The sequence below is a fragment of the Phoxinus phoxinus genome (genome assembly GCF_949152265.1).
Source record: "Phoxinus phoxinus genome assembly, chromosome: 10".
NCBI classification, from domain to species: Eukaryota; Metazoa; Chordata; class Actinopteri; order Cypriniformes; family Leuciscidae; genus Phoxinus; species Phoxinus phoxinus.
In genome coordinates this window covers 24,401,140-24,419,358 of record NC_136885.1, presented here as the reverse complement: position 1 = coordinate 24,419,358, position 18,219 = coordinate 24,401,140, and the positions used below count along the sequence as shown (strand labels likewise).

The 18,219-nt window shown below is 36.2% G+C and overlaps 2 protein-coding genes across 4 annotated transcripts; one reads left to right on the top strand and one right to left on the bottom strand.

The window, feature by feature from the left end:
• Positions 1-46: 46 nt before the first annotated feature.
• On the bottom strand, positions 47-1,993 carry rps9 (ribosomal protein S9). Of its 2 annotated transcripts, XR_013799395.1 has the most exons (6): positions 1,916-1,993; positions 1,368-1,480; positions 1,164-1,286; positions 796-982; positions 526-681; positions 47-320 (listed from the first exon to the last, which is right to left on the bottom strand). XR_013799395.1 is itself a non-coding variant. In XM_079626705.1 (5 exons), exons 2-5 carry the CDS (start codon positions 1,462-1,464, stop codon positions 143-145), a joined length of 585 nt encoding a protein of 194 aa, XP_079482831.1. In that variant the 5' UTR covers positions 1,465-1,480; positions 1,916-1,982; the 3' UTR covers positions 47-142. The 2 variants fall into 2 exon arrangements, 1 of the variants encoding a protein (XP_079482831.1); XM_079626705.1 differs by lacking the exon at positions 526-681 and having other exon boundaries at positions 1,916-1,982.
• Positions 1,994-3,269: 1,276 nt separating this feature from the next.
• rbfox1l (RNA binding fox-1 homolog 1, like) lies at positions 3,270-17,300 on the top strand. 2 transcript variants are annotated; one of them, XM_079624692.1, is made up of 12 exons: positions 3,270-3,747; positions 8,188-8,424; positions 12,403-12,576; positions 13,024-13,077; positions 13,162-13,254; positions 13,328-13,385; positions 13,497-13,556; positions 13,696-13,837; positions 14,059-14,098; positions 14,629-14,699; positions 14,782-14,863; positions 14,977-17,300. In XM_079624692.1, exons 1-12 carry the CDS (start codon positions 3,661-3,663, stop codon positions 15,019-15,021), a joined length of 1,143 nt encoding a protein of 380 aa, XP_079480818.1. In that variant the 5' UTR covers positions 3,270-3,660; the 3' UTR covers positions 15,022-17,300. The 2 variants fall into 2 exon arrangements, with proteins under 2 accessions (XP_079480818.1, XP_079480819.1); XM_079624693.1 differs by lacking the exon at positions 3,270-3,747 and adding an exon at positions 7,275-7,436.
• Positions 17,301-18,219: the final 919 nt, after the last annotated feature.

Below are 18,219 nucleotides of genomic sequence, written 5' to 3'. Positions count from 1 at the left end.
AACTTAGTGAACAAAACGTAAATGTTACTTGAAAAGGACAAGCAAATACAATTTGGAATAAACCATTTTTATTGAAAATTTGAGCGAGAAGAGAAACAAGCAAGCACTGCTTAGTGTCTCCACCCCTCTGAAAGGGACGAGTTTAATCCTCCTCTTCATCATCACCGCCTCCACCGCCACCCTGGGCCTTCTTGGCGTTCTTTCTCTTCACACGGCCAGGGCGACCACCACCGTATGGTGAGCGGAGAGAGAAGTCGATGTGCTTCTGGCTGTCCAGCCTCACCACAAAGGAGGGGATGTTCACAACCTGCTTGCGGACCCTGCAGAAAGACAGAAATAAAATGTAGCCACATGCACTGAAGGTAATTCACTTCGAGAACTGATGTTGCTGCTCTCGAGGCCTCATTGACGAGGAATTCTTGACACCACTGACAATCTGACAGTTTTTAGTTTTTTTAATCACTGGCCAAGAGAATTGTAGCAAGATTACAGTGCAAGACCTGCCAAAGTGCCCACATACATTACCTGGTAGACTGTTTCGTGCAATAATGCACCCCAGGGGTCATGGAAAGCTCTGGGTTTTGGGCTTTTAATACAAGCAAAGGTATACGGTTTAATCACCGAATTGACCTTGCAGAATATTTCATTCCCACTCACCAGGAGGAGTTTAAACATGGTCAGCTAATGAAAGAGGAAGAAAACCTCAATGCACAAGTGTTCAGGGAAATAGTTAACAATTTTAAAAAGTCCCAAACTAAGAGGGTACTTCACATCCAGCATTCTTCTGAATCTTACCGGATGTGCCTCTGACGGATGAGCACACGTGCATGGTGGATGCTCTTGGCAAGGCCAAGCTTGAAGACCTGGGTCTGCAGCCTCCTCTCCAAGAAATCCTCCACTTTCAAGCCAAGAATGTAATCGAGCTTCATCTTGCCCTCATCCAGCACTCCAATACGCACCAGACGCCTAAGCAAAGCATTACCTAGAATAAGATGACAAACCGGTGAGAAGGGATAGATACAATACCAAACATCAAAGTTAAAAGCAAATAAATGGCCTCATTCACGAGGAATTCTAGGCAGCACAGACAATCAGACTTGCAACATTTTAATCATTGGCCACTCAGTTTCAGATAATAAAAAATAAAGTCACATTTCATCTACCTTCAAAAAGACGTCTAGCATCCTTCTCATCCAGAGTGAGAAGCTCTCTGGCAGCTTTGCGGATTTTGGCCAGAGTGAACTTCACACGCCAGACTTCTCTCTTGTTTCGGAGTCCATACTCACCTGTGGAATAGAGGATTTAATCTATACACCCATCACAATAGGGACACGTCACAAAATATTTTTTCTTAATTTGGTTCTCACCAATGAGTTTTAACTCCTGGTCGAGACGTGACTTCTCGAAGGGACGTCGGGGGGTGACGTATGTCTTACTACAAACCCAACTCCTGGCAACCGGCATTGCGACTTACTGACGCCTGTGAATTAATGACATTTGATTTAACATTGATAATTAAAAATAAAAGAGATTTAAGGTTAAACACATAACCAGCAGTGTTTCTCTTATTTTTGCAACCGAATAAGCCTTCATATCAAAACATTTTATACTATCATATGACTTCAAATTCTATTTGAAAAACCAGTATGTAATCAACCGTTTAGGCGGAAATTAAATGAACAAATTATGAGCATGAGATCACTTCATGACTAGGCCGGAACGCCTTATGGAAACACGTTGCGCTACAACGCGCGATAAAGCTCGTCGTTTCTCTGCATAAAGTAACCTACTAAAATAATGGACGTGAAAATCGGTTCCTTACTATGCACACGTTGCTTAATGTTAAATTAAAAACCTTCAAAGCACAAACGTTGAGAAATTATGACAGAAATTGGGAGAACCAGGCCGCCATTACCTGTCTGTGTCAGGCTCGCAGAGTAAAGAGAACGTGTTTCCGACCTAGCCGGAAATTTATATACTACTTTTAGACTACAGTACCCACAACGCTTTGCGCCTTCCGTTTAATTCCCGATTTATTAATGATTTGCTTCCCCCTACGGGCCAAAAGGCGCATTTCCCTAAAATGAAATGAATTTATTGAAAAAATTAAATTATTTGATGTCCATTATTCACAAAGGAATTAATAACACCTTATTCAGAACTGGACGGACAGAAGACAATCACCCATGAAGAATATATGGTCTTGGAGAACAGTTTTCCAAGCACATTAATGACTCAACGAAGTAATAGGCTATTACAAGTGGGGAAACTTGATTCAAGTGTTGCCAGACTGTTATGACCTGGTAAATAATTAGCCAAATGAACGAAAAGGCTTCTATCAAATCTAAAGTTGGTCACTCTTCTTTCACTGTTTGCTTTTTGCGAAGTGAATATTTTTTGTTAGATACCATAAGAAATATAAAAAATGAAGTAGGCCTAGGCTACTATAGCTAGGCTATAAGATACAATGAGCATAAAGGCAGCATGAAATAAATTAGACAAATTAGTTTTTATTTCTTGACTAATTCTTACAACAACAACTTATTGCATTCAACTGATTTATAGCCTAAAGCTTTTTTTTTTTTTTACATTCACACAATACATTTTTCAAGTGTTACCTGAATTATTATATAAACATATATTGAGTGTGTTGGCATAATAATAGTCCAGTAATTTGAATATGACACTTTGTTTAGTATTCTTGTGAAATAATTGATGATATATGTCGGCCTATTCTTAAACTTTATGATAAAACAGATTGGCCCCAGCATTAGAGCATAATTCATTGTAGAAGTTAATAGTAAGTTTCAACAATTAAAGATAATATTAGTTAAACAATGGTGCAGAAAGAAAATTTAAATGTATAATAATGTAAAATACTTACATTTTCATTTACGTTCAATGCTTTCAACATGCAGTTATGGTGGAGATAGGAGTGCTAGTTAAAATGCCCTTTTATCACACTCAAAGATATTTCCCCTTTTTCCAGGCACAATTTTTTTCCAGACAAGTATGACAGCAATCTAACCGAATACGTCAGGTTTTCAAAACAAAGTGACTCATGTCTGTGGCTTTACATTTTGACCTTTATAAGTAGCATTTGCTTGTGTCTTTTTCAATAAGACATGATGAGAAACATACGTGTTATTAAATTTGGACTAAATTATGAATTACTGCATGGCTTGTTGTTTAATACTATTGGTGATACTAGCACAACTAAAGCAGGAAGGGGGGGACTATTTATAAAGGAGTGTAACACAACTCTGAGCATGTGTTTCTGTCTATCAAACACGCACACACACACACACACACACACACGCACGCGGTGTCCCCCAGACATCTTTCAGTACTGATCTCCTCTGCCATTTGTGAGACAGACTAACTCGGTACTCTTAACTTTTGGAGAAGGTCTTATTTTTGCCTTTTTTGATTCTTTTTTTGTTTATTGCTTATTTGTTTTAGTAGTGCAGTGAAACCCACTCTTCTTCACCTCTTCTTTTTCACACTCCTGGATCTTTTTCCTCCTCTGTTTGGATTCTAAAACTTCTCAGTCTGGTACTTTCTTGATTCAGAAAGCTCTCCTTTCCCTCTCTCTCCTCCTGGTCTCCCATCCCTTGTAGTGGTTCCTCTTTTTTCTGTCCTTTTCTCTGGCTATGCACCATGCTGTCCTCCCCTACTGTGATCCTTCAGCCCTATGGACTCCCTGTTTACCCCCAGACAGCCTCCTGCTACCCCAGCATTGTACAGGTAAACGTGTCCCTTTCTCTCTCTGTCTCTTCCTCTTTCACACTTTCTCTGGAATTGTTTATTAAATTAATTGACTTACTTATTTTTATTTAATTTATATTTATTGATCTATTTGTTTATTTATTTTTAAGCATTTTAAGAACTTTCCCTGATCAGTTTCTGTCACATGTCTGGTAAAATGTTGAACAAATCAACCAATCACAGAGCAGCAAGAGGCTTTTCTTTGTACTAAAGTAAACGGTCGTCCACCAGTGAGTCTGTCTGCAGTGAGGACATGAAAATGCGTTTTTGTCTCTGTCAGTGAACGACGTTGCGTCCCTCTGTTATATTTGATCCTGAGAGGTGGCAAGCTGAAAACAGGTTCAGTGTGTGTGTGTGTGTGTGTGTGTGTGTGTGTGTGTGTGTGTGTGTGTGTGTGTGTGTGTGTGTGTGTGTGTGTGAGAGAGAGAGAGAGAGAGAGAGAGAGAGAGAGAGAGAGATTCCAGGACAGCTGATAAACGGTGGGCCTGCTCTTTCTCTCTGTCACACTCGCTGTATTTTTAGTCTGTTCTCACTGCCGATTCCCTCAAACACACAGATTAAAGATAAAGAAATTGATGTAGAGGTTTAGATTGACTCATTACAGACACAGTGACATTATATATCTAAAGAGTAGGATTTATGCTGCCTACGTGCTTTCGGAATTATCGGACACGAACAACAAGTCCAAGTCAAGCCCTCTCTCAAGTCAAACATGGGAAGTAAGGAATTTCCGATAGCACGTGTCGTGAAAAAGGAAGCATTACTGTAATTAACAAAGCAATTATCTTAGTTGCTTCTGCTACCTTGAAGGAATAGTTTTACCCAAACATTTAAATTATGTCATCATTTACTCCCCCTCAAGTTGTTTCAACCCTGTCTGATTTGTTTTCTTCTGCTGAACACAAAAGAAGATATTTTTGAAGAATGCTGGTAACTAAGCAGCCATTGACTTCCATATGAAAAATAAATAAAAGTGTTTGGTTACCGACATTCTTCAAAATATATATTTTTGTATTCAGCAGAAGTAAGAAATTCAGACAGGTTTGGAACAACATGAGGGTGAGTAAATGATGAATTTTCCTATGGAATGTTATAGCCTACATATTAGAAAAGCAAACACTTGTACAAATTGTATAATTTGTCCTCTATGTTTGTGTGTGCATTAATGAATGGATCAATGAATATGTTAGGAATAATGTACAGTCATTATCATAAAATACCCCCCCCCCCTGCCCCCCCCAAAAAAGACCATGATGTGAATCTGAGGAGTAATGTATCATCAATTTTAATTTTAATTTAATACTGTGAAGCTGCTTTGATACAATCTGTATTGTGAAAAGCGCTATACAAATATTCTTGACTTGACTTGACTTGATCTAAAAATGGTTTATTTTGCAATAATAACTTGCATAACCAATATTGCATGGCTAATAAAGAAATACATGTATGTATTGTATACATGTATAAATGCTGATTTGAGTTTAAAGAGAGTGAAACAATGTAAACTGTTGGAATATTCTCATTTTAATATTGCTTTGGATCAGTTAACTTAAATAAAATTAAATAATTATTTGATGAAAAACTTAATCTTAAACAACTTAAATATAATATAAATTTGAGTTCGATTTGTATAGCACATAATAAAATGACTAAAACTTAAAAATGTACAAACAAAGCTAATTTAAAATTAATAATATAACAGTGTATTAATAAAAATAAAATAACACTGCTTTGGACAAAACTGATATTGTTTAGCAGTCAATATATAAATATCTCTGACCCCAGAATCACACAATTGGCCAACTAGAATCAAGTATTCTAAAGAGCCTTGTAATACATGAGTATAGACTACATACGCAGTTCTTGTCATCAGGAGTGTGTGTGTGTGTGTGTGTGTGTGTGTGTGTGTGTGTGTGTGTGTGTGTGTGTGTGTGTGTGTGTGTGTGTGTGTGTGTGTGTGTGTGTGTGTGTGTGTGTGTGTGTGTGTGTGTGTTGAATGTTTGAATGTTTGAATGATCCCGCAGCTGTCAGATGAGGCACCTGGCATCCTGCCTCTGATCTTTAACCCCGAACCTGACAGCTGAAGGGGCCAACGTGTGTGCGAGGGGGAAGAAATCTCGTATCTGTGTGCCTGAAAAGACCCTTTATCTGCTAAATAGAGGCATTATTTAAGTACTCTAACTGTAACAAAGAATTAGGATGGCAAGCTGAACAGTTTATGTTCAAATCACGCAAGATGGTGTTTTTGAACAATTATATCATGTTTATGATTGTTCTCCATAACCCCTGTGCCAGAACATGCTCTGGTATTGTTTATTTAAGTTATTCTGTTGCGAACAAAAGCAGTACTTGTTGAATTAAGCTTTCAAAGTCTAAAGGTACTTAAAGTCTGTCATGCATTTCTTAATTTTGATCTTTGATTTGGTTTGCGGCCAGCAACAACAGCACACCGAGTGACATTTTGAGTCAGCAATCTGTAGTGTTTTAGTTTGCAGGTCTGACAACACCTGTTGCATCTCATAAATCTTGTTAATGGGTATCAAGTTTCTCCTGTGGATTTTTTTGTAAAGAATGAAAGGTATATATATATAATGTACAGTGGTTACAGAAAGCATTGTAAGTATGGTATAAAAATACCACAATGCTGAATAGCTGTGATGAGAAACAGACACTGATGTAACATGAAACTTTTGTTTCTGTCTGACGGAATCTAAGTGTGGCTGTGATATTCAATCAGAGCCGTGTCTTTTAGTGTCACAGTTTATCAGTGAAGTCTAAATTTACTCTGCCTTATCTGCTTGGTGATAAAGAGTACATGTGTAAAAAAGAATTGTTGCTAAAGTTGCTGTCTCCAATTTTTAAGCAATCACCTTAGTCAAAGTAATTTCACCTTAAATTACATTAAACTGACTCAAAAAATGAGTTGAATCTTGTATAACTTATAAAAAAAAGTTGAAAATTGCTTAACTTATTTTGAGTTAAGCGATGTAAAAACAAATGTCGTCATAACTTATGAATCATAGAATTTTTTTACAGTGTAGAAAGTCTGTGAAGAGCTTCATATCAGGTTTATCTATTATTTTGCCAATAACTTTATTTAGCCTATTTTATTTTTGAAACCTAAAAGCGATTTTATAAAGATCTTTTTTGTCACAAAACATCAAAGTTTGACAACACTATCAATATAAAGTTTCCACTTTTCATGCAATTTTTTTGTTCTTTGTTTGACCGAACAGTTATTTTAATGTGTTTGTGTGATCTTACCTGATTTTACCTTATCTGTTTCATACATACACACTTTCAATAGAATCTGGTTGGTCTGGCATAAATAAATCAAGGTCATTGTATTCATTGAACATGATTAGGAGGATCACTGAGTTTTACAGAGCAGGAACATTGAGGTGTTTGTAGGCCTATAAGAATACACTTTTTGAATCCAAACAGACGTGTGTCTGTTGAGTGTCTACTGTGTGAGGGGAAAATGGGTTGATGATTGACACGAACAAATGAACACAGCTGGTGTAAAGACCCCCCTTGAGACAGGTTTGGTGCTCTGTGATTGGTGGGTGCGAGGGACTTATGGTGAGGTGGGCGGGTGAAAGCTTTGCATTAAAAGCATGCTTCAGTTGTTGGTGAGTATTGGGCCGCCTGTGGAATGCACTGAAGGGGTGAGATACATCATTTAAACTACATTTATACTCCTTTTTTTATTTATTTGTATACATTGTGTCTTTGCTAAGACTTGTATTTGTTGTCTAGTTTAACTGTATTTTAGTACTTTTGATATGTGATGTGCTGTATGCATTTCTGCAAACAGACTGTAACAGGCTTCTTTATTCTAGTTGGTAAATTCAGGTCAGTTTTATTTGGCATTTTTTATTAGTACATGTTCGCTATCTTCCAGAAAGTATTTTTGTGAAAAAATGAATAAGAGTGCTTATATGAAGGCCTACTTAAATCAAAATATGAAAAAAAAAATCCTGCATTTAAAGGGATAGTTTCCCCCAAAATGAAAATTTAGTCATCATTTACTCACCCTCATGTCCAATATTTTTTACCCATGTTTTTCCTGCTGAACACAAAAGAAGACATATTAAAGAATGTTGGTATAGACAATTGATGGATCCCATTGACTTCCATAGTATTTTTTTTCCTACTATGGAAATCAATGGAATCCATCAATTGTCTAGTTACCAACATTCTTTAAAATATCTTCTTTTGTGTTCAGCAGAAGAAATAAACTCATGTTTGGACATGAGGGTGAGTAAATGATGACACAATTTTCATTTTGGGGTGGAACTATCCCTTTAATTACAGACAGATCTTTTCTCTAATTTGACCTAATTCTTAAACAGTTTATGAACAGTTTGAACAGAACTAATATTTCTGTTAGTAAACAGCATCTCTGTGTCATTTTAGGGTGCCGCCGCCCAAGAGGCGGGGCCAGGCAATGGTGACCCTTCACTTCCTCAGGTCTATGCCCAACCCCCTTCATACCCTCCACCTGGACAAGCCCCACCCGCACCTGCTGCCCGACTGCCACCCCTCGATTTCACTGCTGCCCACCCAAACGCTGAATATGCAGATCATCATCAATTGAGAGTCTATCAGGGCCCTCAGCTCGACGGGACGGAGTCTATACCTGCCAATAACACAGTAAGATTGATTACCTGATCAATAAATGACTGGATGAAGAGTGTTTTAGAAAAGAATATGATCTTAAACATCAGTTAATACATGGAAGTATCTAAAGTAGAGAAATAACTTAAAAAATAGAAATAGCTTTAAAGTGAAAATGCATTTGTTAGTATACGCAAAAATGTAAATATTACACAACTTGCCCATATGAGTATAAACAATTATTATTTTACAGTGGGCAACAGTGTGCAACTGCTGTGAATTCTGTATACACACAGTCAAATCAGCGTATATTCAGATGTATTTGCGTCAGAGAAGGTATGTCAGGAATATGTATGGGCTGCTGATATATAATCTCATGCTTCAGTCCTCTGGGATCTCCTGTCTGAGCTAAAGATATCTCTCCTTTACACATCCTTCCTTTGCCTTGTCCATGTATGGCAATTCAGCTGGCTCAGGGCACCATATAGAGTATTTAAGTTTACTATGGAGGACAAAACTTATTCAAACTTCCCTCTTCTTCTGGTCTCATAGTTCTCTTTTCAAAGAACTTTTAAACTTTGAAGTTTTCATCTTAAATGTTTATATACTATACTTTAATAAGCAGAAATTCAGAGATGTGTTTGAATTTTTTTATCTAATTCATTCTTCTCTTTTATTTACTCTTAACATGAATTGACATTGAATCTGAGTAATGTGTTACGGTAGGGGTTTTCAAAATGGGGGTCCAGGAACCAAAATTTATTTTAGGTTAGGTTTTAAGTTAAAAAGCTAATCTAAGATAAATATTCATTTATTATAGCCTATATGTATTTGTACAATTTGATATTATTACGGTTTCATTTGTTTTCTATAGCCTGGCTGAAATTTTTATTTAGTGTATTAGTTTAGTTGATTTTAGTCTAGATTTTTAACAGTAAGAAATTATAATAATAACTACATTATATATATATATATATATATATATATATATATATATATATATATATATATATATATATATATATATATATATATATTGCCAACTTATCACAAAGTAAATATTCTCCAGATAATATAATAATAATATGCTTTGGCTTCAGTACAAAGACAATATAATTTTGTACATGCATGTTGTAAGATAGAATATGACGCTTAATATGTTAAATACGTTTATATTTTAGCATTTTTGGAGTTCATGGCTTCAAAAAGTTTGAAAACCCCTAAAATATATACCCAGGCAGTGAATCAACCTGAGATACATTAATTGAGTTGAATAACTCAAAGAAATTATTACTATGACTGTGACTATTTTCAGTTTTTCAGTGTGATCAATGCAATGAAAAGCATTTACTAATGTTTTTAAGGCACCATACTGAAATGTAAATATCTGTAATTGCTGAAATATTGTCTCTGAAATATGGACCCATGCCATAACTTTAAGTTCTTTAATGTGTCACCAAGGACATGTATGATGTGTGTTTTTTTTTTTAGAACACCGGGTGTAGTAATTGCAGAAGGCAATTTTAAGTTTAACAAAGGAATTGTGGGAAGGACTGAGAGTAATAATTTCACTATGAAAGTTTTTTTTTTTTTCACTGAAAAAGTTCATGCAATGAGTTCTCTCTTTCTCTGTCACACCATCTTCTGTCCACATTGCTTATATCACTAGAGAGCGCCAGATATTGGGACTATGAGACGCCGCCGTGGAGGGAGGGGTCAAGGGGGGGAGTCAGACGGGATGACCCCTCCCCCCTCATCTATGTTAACCAGGTCCAGTTCAGAAAAAGCACTCTGCATCGTGACGTGATATCATCACATACCTTCCCATCACACCTTCCCTCAATCTGTCACTTTTCCCCAAACCCTCCCTGGCCTGTGTCTCTGGATGAATGTAATGATGATGATGATTCAACAGTATTTTCTGTGTGACTGTCTGCTGTCGTAGTCATTACAGCTAGCAATCAGCCCGGCCAGCTCAGAGTTAACCATAACCATGATCTGTTTGTGTGTGTGTGTGTGTGTGTGTGTGTGTGTGTGTGTGTGTGTGTGTGTGTGTGTGTGTGTGTGGATGCGGGTGTGTGTGTGTGTGTGTGTGTGTGTGTGTGTGTGTGTGTGTGTGTGTGTGTGTGTGTGTGTGTGCCTGTGCGTAATTCTCTCCTATCTCTTTCTTCCTTATTAATACACTGTATTAAAAATGGCACAATGTTGCAGTTTTGCAATCAACCTGTAAAATGATATGCTAAAATGCGTAAGCTGCTTGAATTCCCCTGTTTAGAGCTTCTGTCTTTTACTATCCGTTTTGGGGTTCACTCGGTTCAAAACCCTTCCTTACCCTCTTGCCCCATCATATCTATTTTTGTGCTCTTTTTATTGTGTAATTCTGTAGATTGTACAATTGAGGAAACACTAAGGAGGGTTAGTCATTACAGTGGAATTTATTTATAGAAATGGAATTATTTAGGAATTCTGCAACTTCTGGTGAAATGCGCTGAAAATTAGCTAATGAATTAAACTCTTTCTCATACCGGTAATTGAATCTATAGGGATACATTGATGTTGAAATTTCTGGCTGAGACTGATAAACAATAAATATTTTTATGTTATGGGCAACAATAAATTAATGGCAGATAATATAAATTATATATATACACACACACAAAGTCCATTGTACTTAGTTAAAAAAAAAATTAAACACGTTTTAGTGTTAAATTAAAATAACATTTACATAAATTGAAGCATCTCAACATGGTGCAAAGATATTTAAAAAAATGATTTTAAGAAGTATACAGTCTGAATCAGTCCTCTTCAGGAGGGAACTCTGGGATGATGGTTAAATAGTTTGAAAAACTTTATGTAGAATCAAAGGAAGGGAACATGATGAACCGAATGCACCCCCTTTTTTCTGCCCAGATTAGAGCTGTTTTTTTGCCCTTTACCCTTTATATCTCAGTATTGCAGATCTGTAATGGATGAGTTAAAGCAGAGGTCATTTAGTCTTTCTGCTTTAACTTTTCCCTTCATTATAAAATAGATATGGAATTGGCCGTCTGTCCTTCTTTCTCGTTCTAATGACTCTATCATTTGCATAACAATTTTTTCCACTGCTTTGAGATTCACTTCACATAATGCGTTGTGCCCTCACATTTCCTTTTTTTACTTAAACTTCTTTTTGACCTTTATCACCATTTTCCCTTCCTCTTTTTCACAATTTTCCCTTTCATTCCTCTACTTTGTCACGCTATGCTCGCCTACTCTTTTTCTTCTAGCTATTGGCTCTTTCTGTTTTTGAACATTTTTAATACACTTTCTTTTGACTTCTTAATCCATTTTTTAATGGTAACAGTTTTGTGCCGTTTGGTGAGGTAGGCTGTGCAGACATACGAACTGGCATCGTGATGCATTGTGGGATAGTGTATGTGTTGGGTTTGAAGCACAAAACACTCCAATGTATTGATCTGCATGGGGGCATTTTATTCACAGTCATGTACAATCAGTGTAATAGGAAATGCTGTGTAACCATGCATTACATATGACAATATTTCAGTTGCAGCACTCAGAAAGTTACACGTTGTTAAGTATGCTAGTAATCTTTAATGACTTTAAGCTGGTATTGACTTCACTGAAGTTAAAATTGGACTGTGCTCTATTTTCAATGCAAATTGTGTTTTTTTATATCTAACAGGCATGTACTTAGACAGCTCACTAAAATGGGAACTTGTTCACATTTCCTCACTTTTGCTTGAGAGGAATCACTGGATGAGGAATGCTCCTTTACGTTTTGTTGTGGTCACTTTATAAAACCAGTTTTATCCCAATAAAATGTTAGATTGCAGTAAGTTTGATAAGAGATCTTATACCATAGATAAGAACTAAAGGTTTGTTGTCATGAAATGCATACTAATGTTTTTTTCTATTCTTCTCTTTAACTTCCTCCTCATTCTTTCTACGTCTGTTCCCTCTTTCTGCTCCAACATTTTCTCCTTTCCCTATCTTTCATTCCTGTCACCCTCATAGGATGATTCTTTGGTACCTGTAACATCGGACCCACAGTCTCTTACTGTGGTATCAGGAAGTGGAACAGGAAGCGGAAGTGAGGAGGAAGGAGCTGGGAAGGCCCAACCCAAAAGGCTCCATGTTTCCAATATCCCCTTTAGGTTTCGGGACCCAGACCTGAGGCAGATGTTTGGGGTAAGAGCATATGCGTTTGTCCCACATGTAATGTATAACTTTTTTTTTTTTTGGCAATTAAATATCGCCCCAACAATTAACACTCAGTTATCATTTACTCAGTCTCATGTCATTCCAAATCTGTATGACTTTCTTCTGCAGAGCACCAAAGAAGATATTTTGAGAAACGTTTCAACATTTTTATATATAATTAAAGTCAATGAGGTTTAAAATAACATTCGAACCACCTGACAAAAAAAAAAAACTAAGATATTTTTCAAAGTACGTTTCCTCTTTTGCACTTAACAGAAGAAAGAAATTCATACAGGTTTGAAACAACATGAGAGTTAGTAAATGATGACCAAATGATGACCAACATTTTTGGGTGAACTATTCCTTCAGCTAAACCCGTTTCCATATGTGTAACTGTTTAGTCAATATAAAAAATGTTCTTCTTCTATCTCCCAGCAATTTGGCAAGATTCTAGATGTGGAGATCATTTTTAATGAGAGAGGGTCAAAGGTCAGTAGGTCTAGCAGTTGTGTTGAGTCACTTCTTTATTTGAGTTTCAACTCCGATTCAATTTGATTTCAATCCTTTCTTTAGGGTTTTGGATTTGTGACATTCGAGAGTGCAGCGGAGGCAGATAGAGCGAGAGAGAAGCTCAACGGAACGATCGTCGAGGGAAGGAAGATTGAGGTATGACTATGAGGATAAGTTACTGTGTTAAGGAGAAGGGACAACTAAACAACTAAATGACTCTGATCCTCAGGTGAACAACGCCACAGCGAGGGTGGTAACAAAAAAGCCCCAGACGCCATTAGTGAATGGTGAGCTTCCTTCATAATGTTCTGCCCCCAAAAAACGTGTAACTCATTGTAACTAGTATGAAATTAAAGGGTTGATAGATTCAGCTTTCACGTATTTGTCTATTCCTGTAGCTGCTGGGTGGAAAATCAATCAAGTAATGGGGGCCATGTACGCCCCGGAACTTTACACAGGTATGGGTATTTTTAATCCTAACCTTTATTCCATTTTCAAATTAAAAAATGTTATCAGAAATGTCCTGTCCTAAATTGACTTTAGAACATGTGATTTTTTTTATTTTGCCCTCTGATATTCACTTTTTGGGTTTAATAGTCGCCAGCTTCCCTTATGCTGTTCCCACACCAACCTTGGCCTACAGAGGCTCTGGCCTCCGTGGACGTGGTCGGGCCGTCTACAACACAATCCGCTCCGCTGCAGCCGCGGCCACGCCAGCTGCAGTACCAGCCTATCCCGGGTCAGTCACTCTCTCAGTGGCCATGTTATGACAAAATGTTTAGTTAGTATTTACACTATACTGGAATTATTGAAATCTTTTCAATTATTTTGAACTTATGTTATTATGTACTATACATTAAATGAAATTAAACTTACATTAAATGTGAATTTAATTTTAATTAATATTATTTAATTTGATTTATGGCGTTATGTAATGTGCCTACTTTCTATCTCCTGCAGAGTGGTGTATCAGGACGGATTGTATGGTGCCGAGGTCTATGTACGTTACCAGTCAACTTTTACCTTTGTACCGGCACATTTCTGAGAGTTTACTGTTACTTGGTGTAGTCAGATCTAGCCTTTATCATAAAGTATTTACCCAACCATAGGTTGCAGTTCTTTAGAAATTAAAAGACACATCTAGGCCTACATAGAAATGTGATTTCTTAGAATGAAAGTCGCAAGATGCGTTATGTAATAGTGGTGGTGAGTGTGATCATGTGAGTATCACTCTCCTGCAAAAGCCTAAATATAGACTACTACAATTAACTGCAGTTTCTAGGTGAAATGTCCACGGAAAGGACTCATCCAAGTTTATATGATTTTCAAGGCTGACTCCGAACACAAACAAATTTAAACCTGGAAACTTTATTTTAAAATCCAAGCACAAAGCATTTTCTGATGCACTGAATGTTTCTCTGATAACACCAGGGTGCTCCATGAGGACTGTCCCTCTAGCAAACAGGTTTTGTATTTTAAATAGTATTCTGAACGAATAACAATGCAATTCTTCAAACGTCCTGTCTTCAGGGAGGATATCCAGCTACATATCGAGTGGCCCAGTCGGCCTCAGCAGCTGCAACAGCCACATACAGTGATGGGTAAGAACATCAATCTGTCTATCTATCCATCCATTCATCCACCCATCCTTTCTTATTTTTGTATTTATTTACGTTTTTTAAGATATGGAAGAGTCTATACCACAGCAACAGACCCCTACCATCACTCAGTGGGTCCCACCACCACTTATGGAGTTGGAACAATGGTAAGTTACAAACTGAAAAATTGCACACCGCGAGTACGGTCAGTTGTAATTAAACAAACTTTCTTGACTGATTGAAATGACAGAATGTCTGATTTATTCTGTTTTGTTTACAGGCAAGTTTGTACCGTGGGGGCTACAACCGCTTTACTCCGTACTGAATTTAAACTTTTTACTCACTTCTGCTTATATTGGCTCGGAAATGATGAGACTTCATGAACCACTGTCTTCTGAGGAACCATTTGACCTTAAGATTGTAAATACTGCTGATATTTATTGAGGAAAAAAGACAAATCCAGCCTGAAAATATAATTATTTATATTTAGGGACTTTTATTGAATTCCTAATTTAAGAAAATATCCCATCAAAAAAGAAAATTACATACATGCTTATCAGGCTGCACAGTGTCTAGCTTATTATGATGTTGTTGTTATTGACAGTACATACTGATACTATCATAATAGTGCCATGATATGGAAGTCATGTGCTCATAGAGCCTCACAGGTAGATGACAGGCCTCACCAAGCGGCCCAACACTGTAATTTTATTACAACCTCTGGATCTGGTGCACTGCTGAATGCTGATGTTATACAATAGACAGAGACAAAACCCCCTAGTGAAACTTCCCCCTGAGAGAAATACACAACTTGAACTTGTCTAGTATGTATAGGGCTGTGTGTGTGTGTGTGTGTGTGTGTGTGTTTGTTGGAGTTTCTTTGGAGTGTTCGAGTGAGTGTAATTTTTCTGCTGTCACAAGCATTACTGTGAGATACAGCAATGGCACTGGGGTGGGTGATATTTTTCTCACAATGTAATCTACCTCTGAACTAAACATCTCTTTATTCTAACTAAACATCTCTTTATTCTATCTATCTATCTATCTATCTATCTATCTATCTATCTATCTATCTATCTATCTATCTATCTATCTATCTATCTATCTATCTATCTATCTACCTATCTATCTATCTACCTATCTACCTATCTATCTATCTATCTATCTATCTATCTATCTATCTATCTATCTATCTATCTATCTTTTTACCAAAAATGTGAGGTGCTTTCCTTACTGATTCTCTCCTGTCATTTCCTGTTACATCATGCTGTTCAGCTGTATCTTGCCTGTTCACCTTCATTTTTTTCTCTGTTCATTTTCTGCTGTGGTTCAAATGCTGTTTTTGCTTCAGCATATAACTTTTGTATTCTTATTCTGTCTTTATTCTTCTCTTTTACCACTTTCAACTAGTTTTTTAATGCTTATTTTATCCTCTTTTGTGCTTTATTTCCCTTTACTGTCTCCTTTTAATTACTTTCTTCTTTCTTAAAGGCTTAGTAGTGCATTAATGTCTGCTTAAGATCATTTTTAAATTCCAAATTACTGATTCAAAAATTAATCAAAATGTATGAATCAAAAGACTATTTAGATGTTTTCTCTCTCTCTAGAGAACTGTTCTGTGCCTTTCTTTCATTCTTTCCTTCTTTCTTTCTTTCTTTCTTTCTTTCTTTCTTTCTTTCTTTCTTTCTTTCTTTTTTTCCTTCTTTCTTTTTTCTTTTTTTTCTTTCTTTCTTTCTTTCTTTCTTTCTTTCTTTCTTCCTTTCTTTCCTTCTTTCTTTTTCTTTCTTTCTTTTTTTTCTTTCTTTCTTTCCTTCTTTCTTTTTTCTTTCTTTCCTTCTTTCTTTCTTTTCTTTTTTCTTTCTTTCATTCTTTCTTTCTTTCTTCTTTCTTTCTTTTCTTTCTTTCTTTCTTTCTTTCTTTCTTTCTTTCTTTCTTTCTTTCTTTCTTTCTTTCTTTCTTTCTTTCTTTCTTTCTTTCTTTCTTTCTATGGCTGGTTGGCTTAATTGTTTTCTTTTACTATTAAATGTTAGTGTCCCCACTTTTAATATTACATTTTTTATTCTCACACGATTCACGCCATTTTATTTCCATTTGACTGTTTTTCTATCTCTCATTCCTTCTCTGGGGTGATGTTGTTGTGCTCGTGCTTTCACTCGTGCATATTTCTGTGATCTATCTTCTGATTATGTAACTCTTCCTTCACTTTGACTCTCACTATGCTTATAAGGTTTATTTAATATTCTTACAGCTGATTTCTTTTCTCCTGTCTTCTTTCTTTTCACATCTTTTTCTTCTTTTTCCTCACTTCCTTTCTGCCCAGTGTTCTTTCTTTGCTTCTGCGTTTAACCTGTCTGTTATCTTTTAGATTTCCGTGCATTTCTCTTAGTGTTGTTTGCAGCGTTTATTTTCTTTAGTTTAGTTCACTTAATAATTTCCATATTTTTTTCCTCTCTCTTTCTTCCAGACAGTTTGATTATTCTTTTATCTCACATCCATTATAGGACCCTATGATGTCATTGCTGTATCTTCCCCCAGCCCCCCAACTAACTAAAGTGTAAGCTTTAACTCTGTGGCTGAATTGTACATTAAAAGAGTTTAATGATGTTTAAGATTTGTGTCTGATCATTGAGCAGAATATTTGTTATTTCATTATGCAAATTTTGAAACATATCAAGAAATAACACTTTTCACACACCTTCTCAAGATTTCAAGTTTTTTATATGTTTACTTTAGTCTTTTTCTGATGTAGTGGATCACTGGTCGCACCACGGCCTTTTTAAAGGTGTTTACTGCAAGCATAAAATGGGACAGGTTTACAAAAATCATCTCTCTGTTTCATAATCCCTCCTTAGAGTGTTTCACTCAGACTAGGGTGGATTCGAGTAATGTGAGACACTGTCTAATGTGGGACACCTAAGCTTCAGTGCATTTAACTCTTATTTCTCAAACAACATTAAAGTGAACATGACTGGTGTTGATTGAATACAAGCAGGGGTGTCAAGTAAATTAAATCACATGACTTTCTGGAAATGATGTCATAGTATACAGCCATGAACATTATCAAACAGGAAGTCCAATCAAAGGTCAGTCACATGGGATTTAGCCAAAATTATGATAAGGATATACATCTGTTATAAATAAAACAATGCGCTAAAGTGTTAGCAAATTATATTTGTGATATGTATTTGTACAAATGTTGCAATAATATTAAAATCTTCTATATGAAGCAATCTTTGTCGTCACACTTTAGAAAATGTTTAAAAGTGGGACAGCATGATTTGAGAAAACGAGCATTAAAAGAATAGTTCACTTAACTATTAAAATTCTGTCATAATTTATACTCATCCTCAAGTTGTTCCAAACCTGTATGAATGTCTTTCTTCTGCTGAACACAAAAGAAGATATTTTGAAGAATGTTGGTAGCCAGACAGTTATTTTTCCTACTATGGACGTCAATAGGGTCTATCAACTGGCTTTTCATTTTTAACTATTCCTTTAAGAAATTGAAATGCCATGTTAAAAT

Bases quoted from the DNA above. Each gene is read 5' to 3' on its own strand.
- rps9 (XM_079626705.1), bottom strand. From the start codon at position 1,464: ATGCCGGTTGCCAGGAGTTGGGTTTGTAGTAAGACATACGTCACCCCC. The intron at 983-1,163 runs GTAGATGAAATG...ATCTTATTCTAG, and splicing joins TGCTAGACGTCTTTTTGAAG to GTAATGCTTTGCTTAGGCGT. The intron at 321-795 runs GTAAGATTCAGA...GTCTTTCTGCAG, and splicing joins ATCCGTCAGAGGCACATCCG to GGTCCGCAAGCAGGTTGTGA.
- rbfox1l (XM_079624692.1), top strand. From the start codon at position 3,661: ATGCTGTCCTCCCCTACTGTGATCCTTCAGCCCTATGGACTCCCTGTT. The intron at 3,748-8,187 runs GTAAACGTGTCC...GTGTCATTTTAG, and splicing joins GCTACCCCAGCATTGTACAG to GGTGCCGCCGCCCAAGAGGC. The intron at 14,864-14,976 runs GTAAGTTACAAA...TTTTGTTTACAG, and splicing joins CTTATGGAGTTGGAACAATG to GCAAGTTTGTACCGTGGGGG.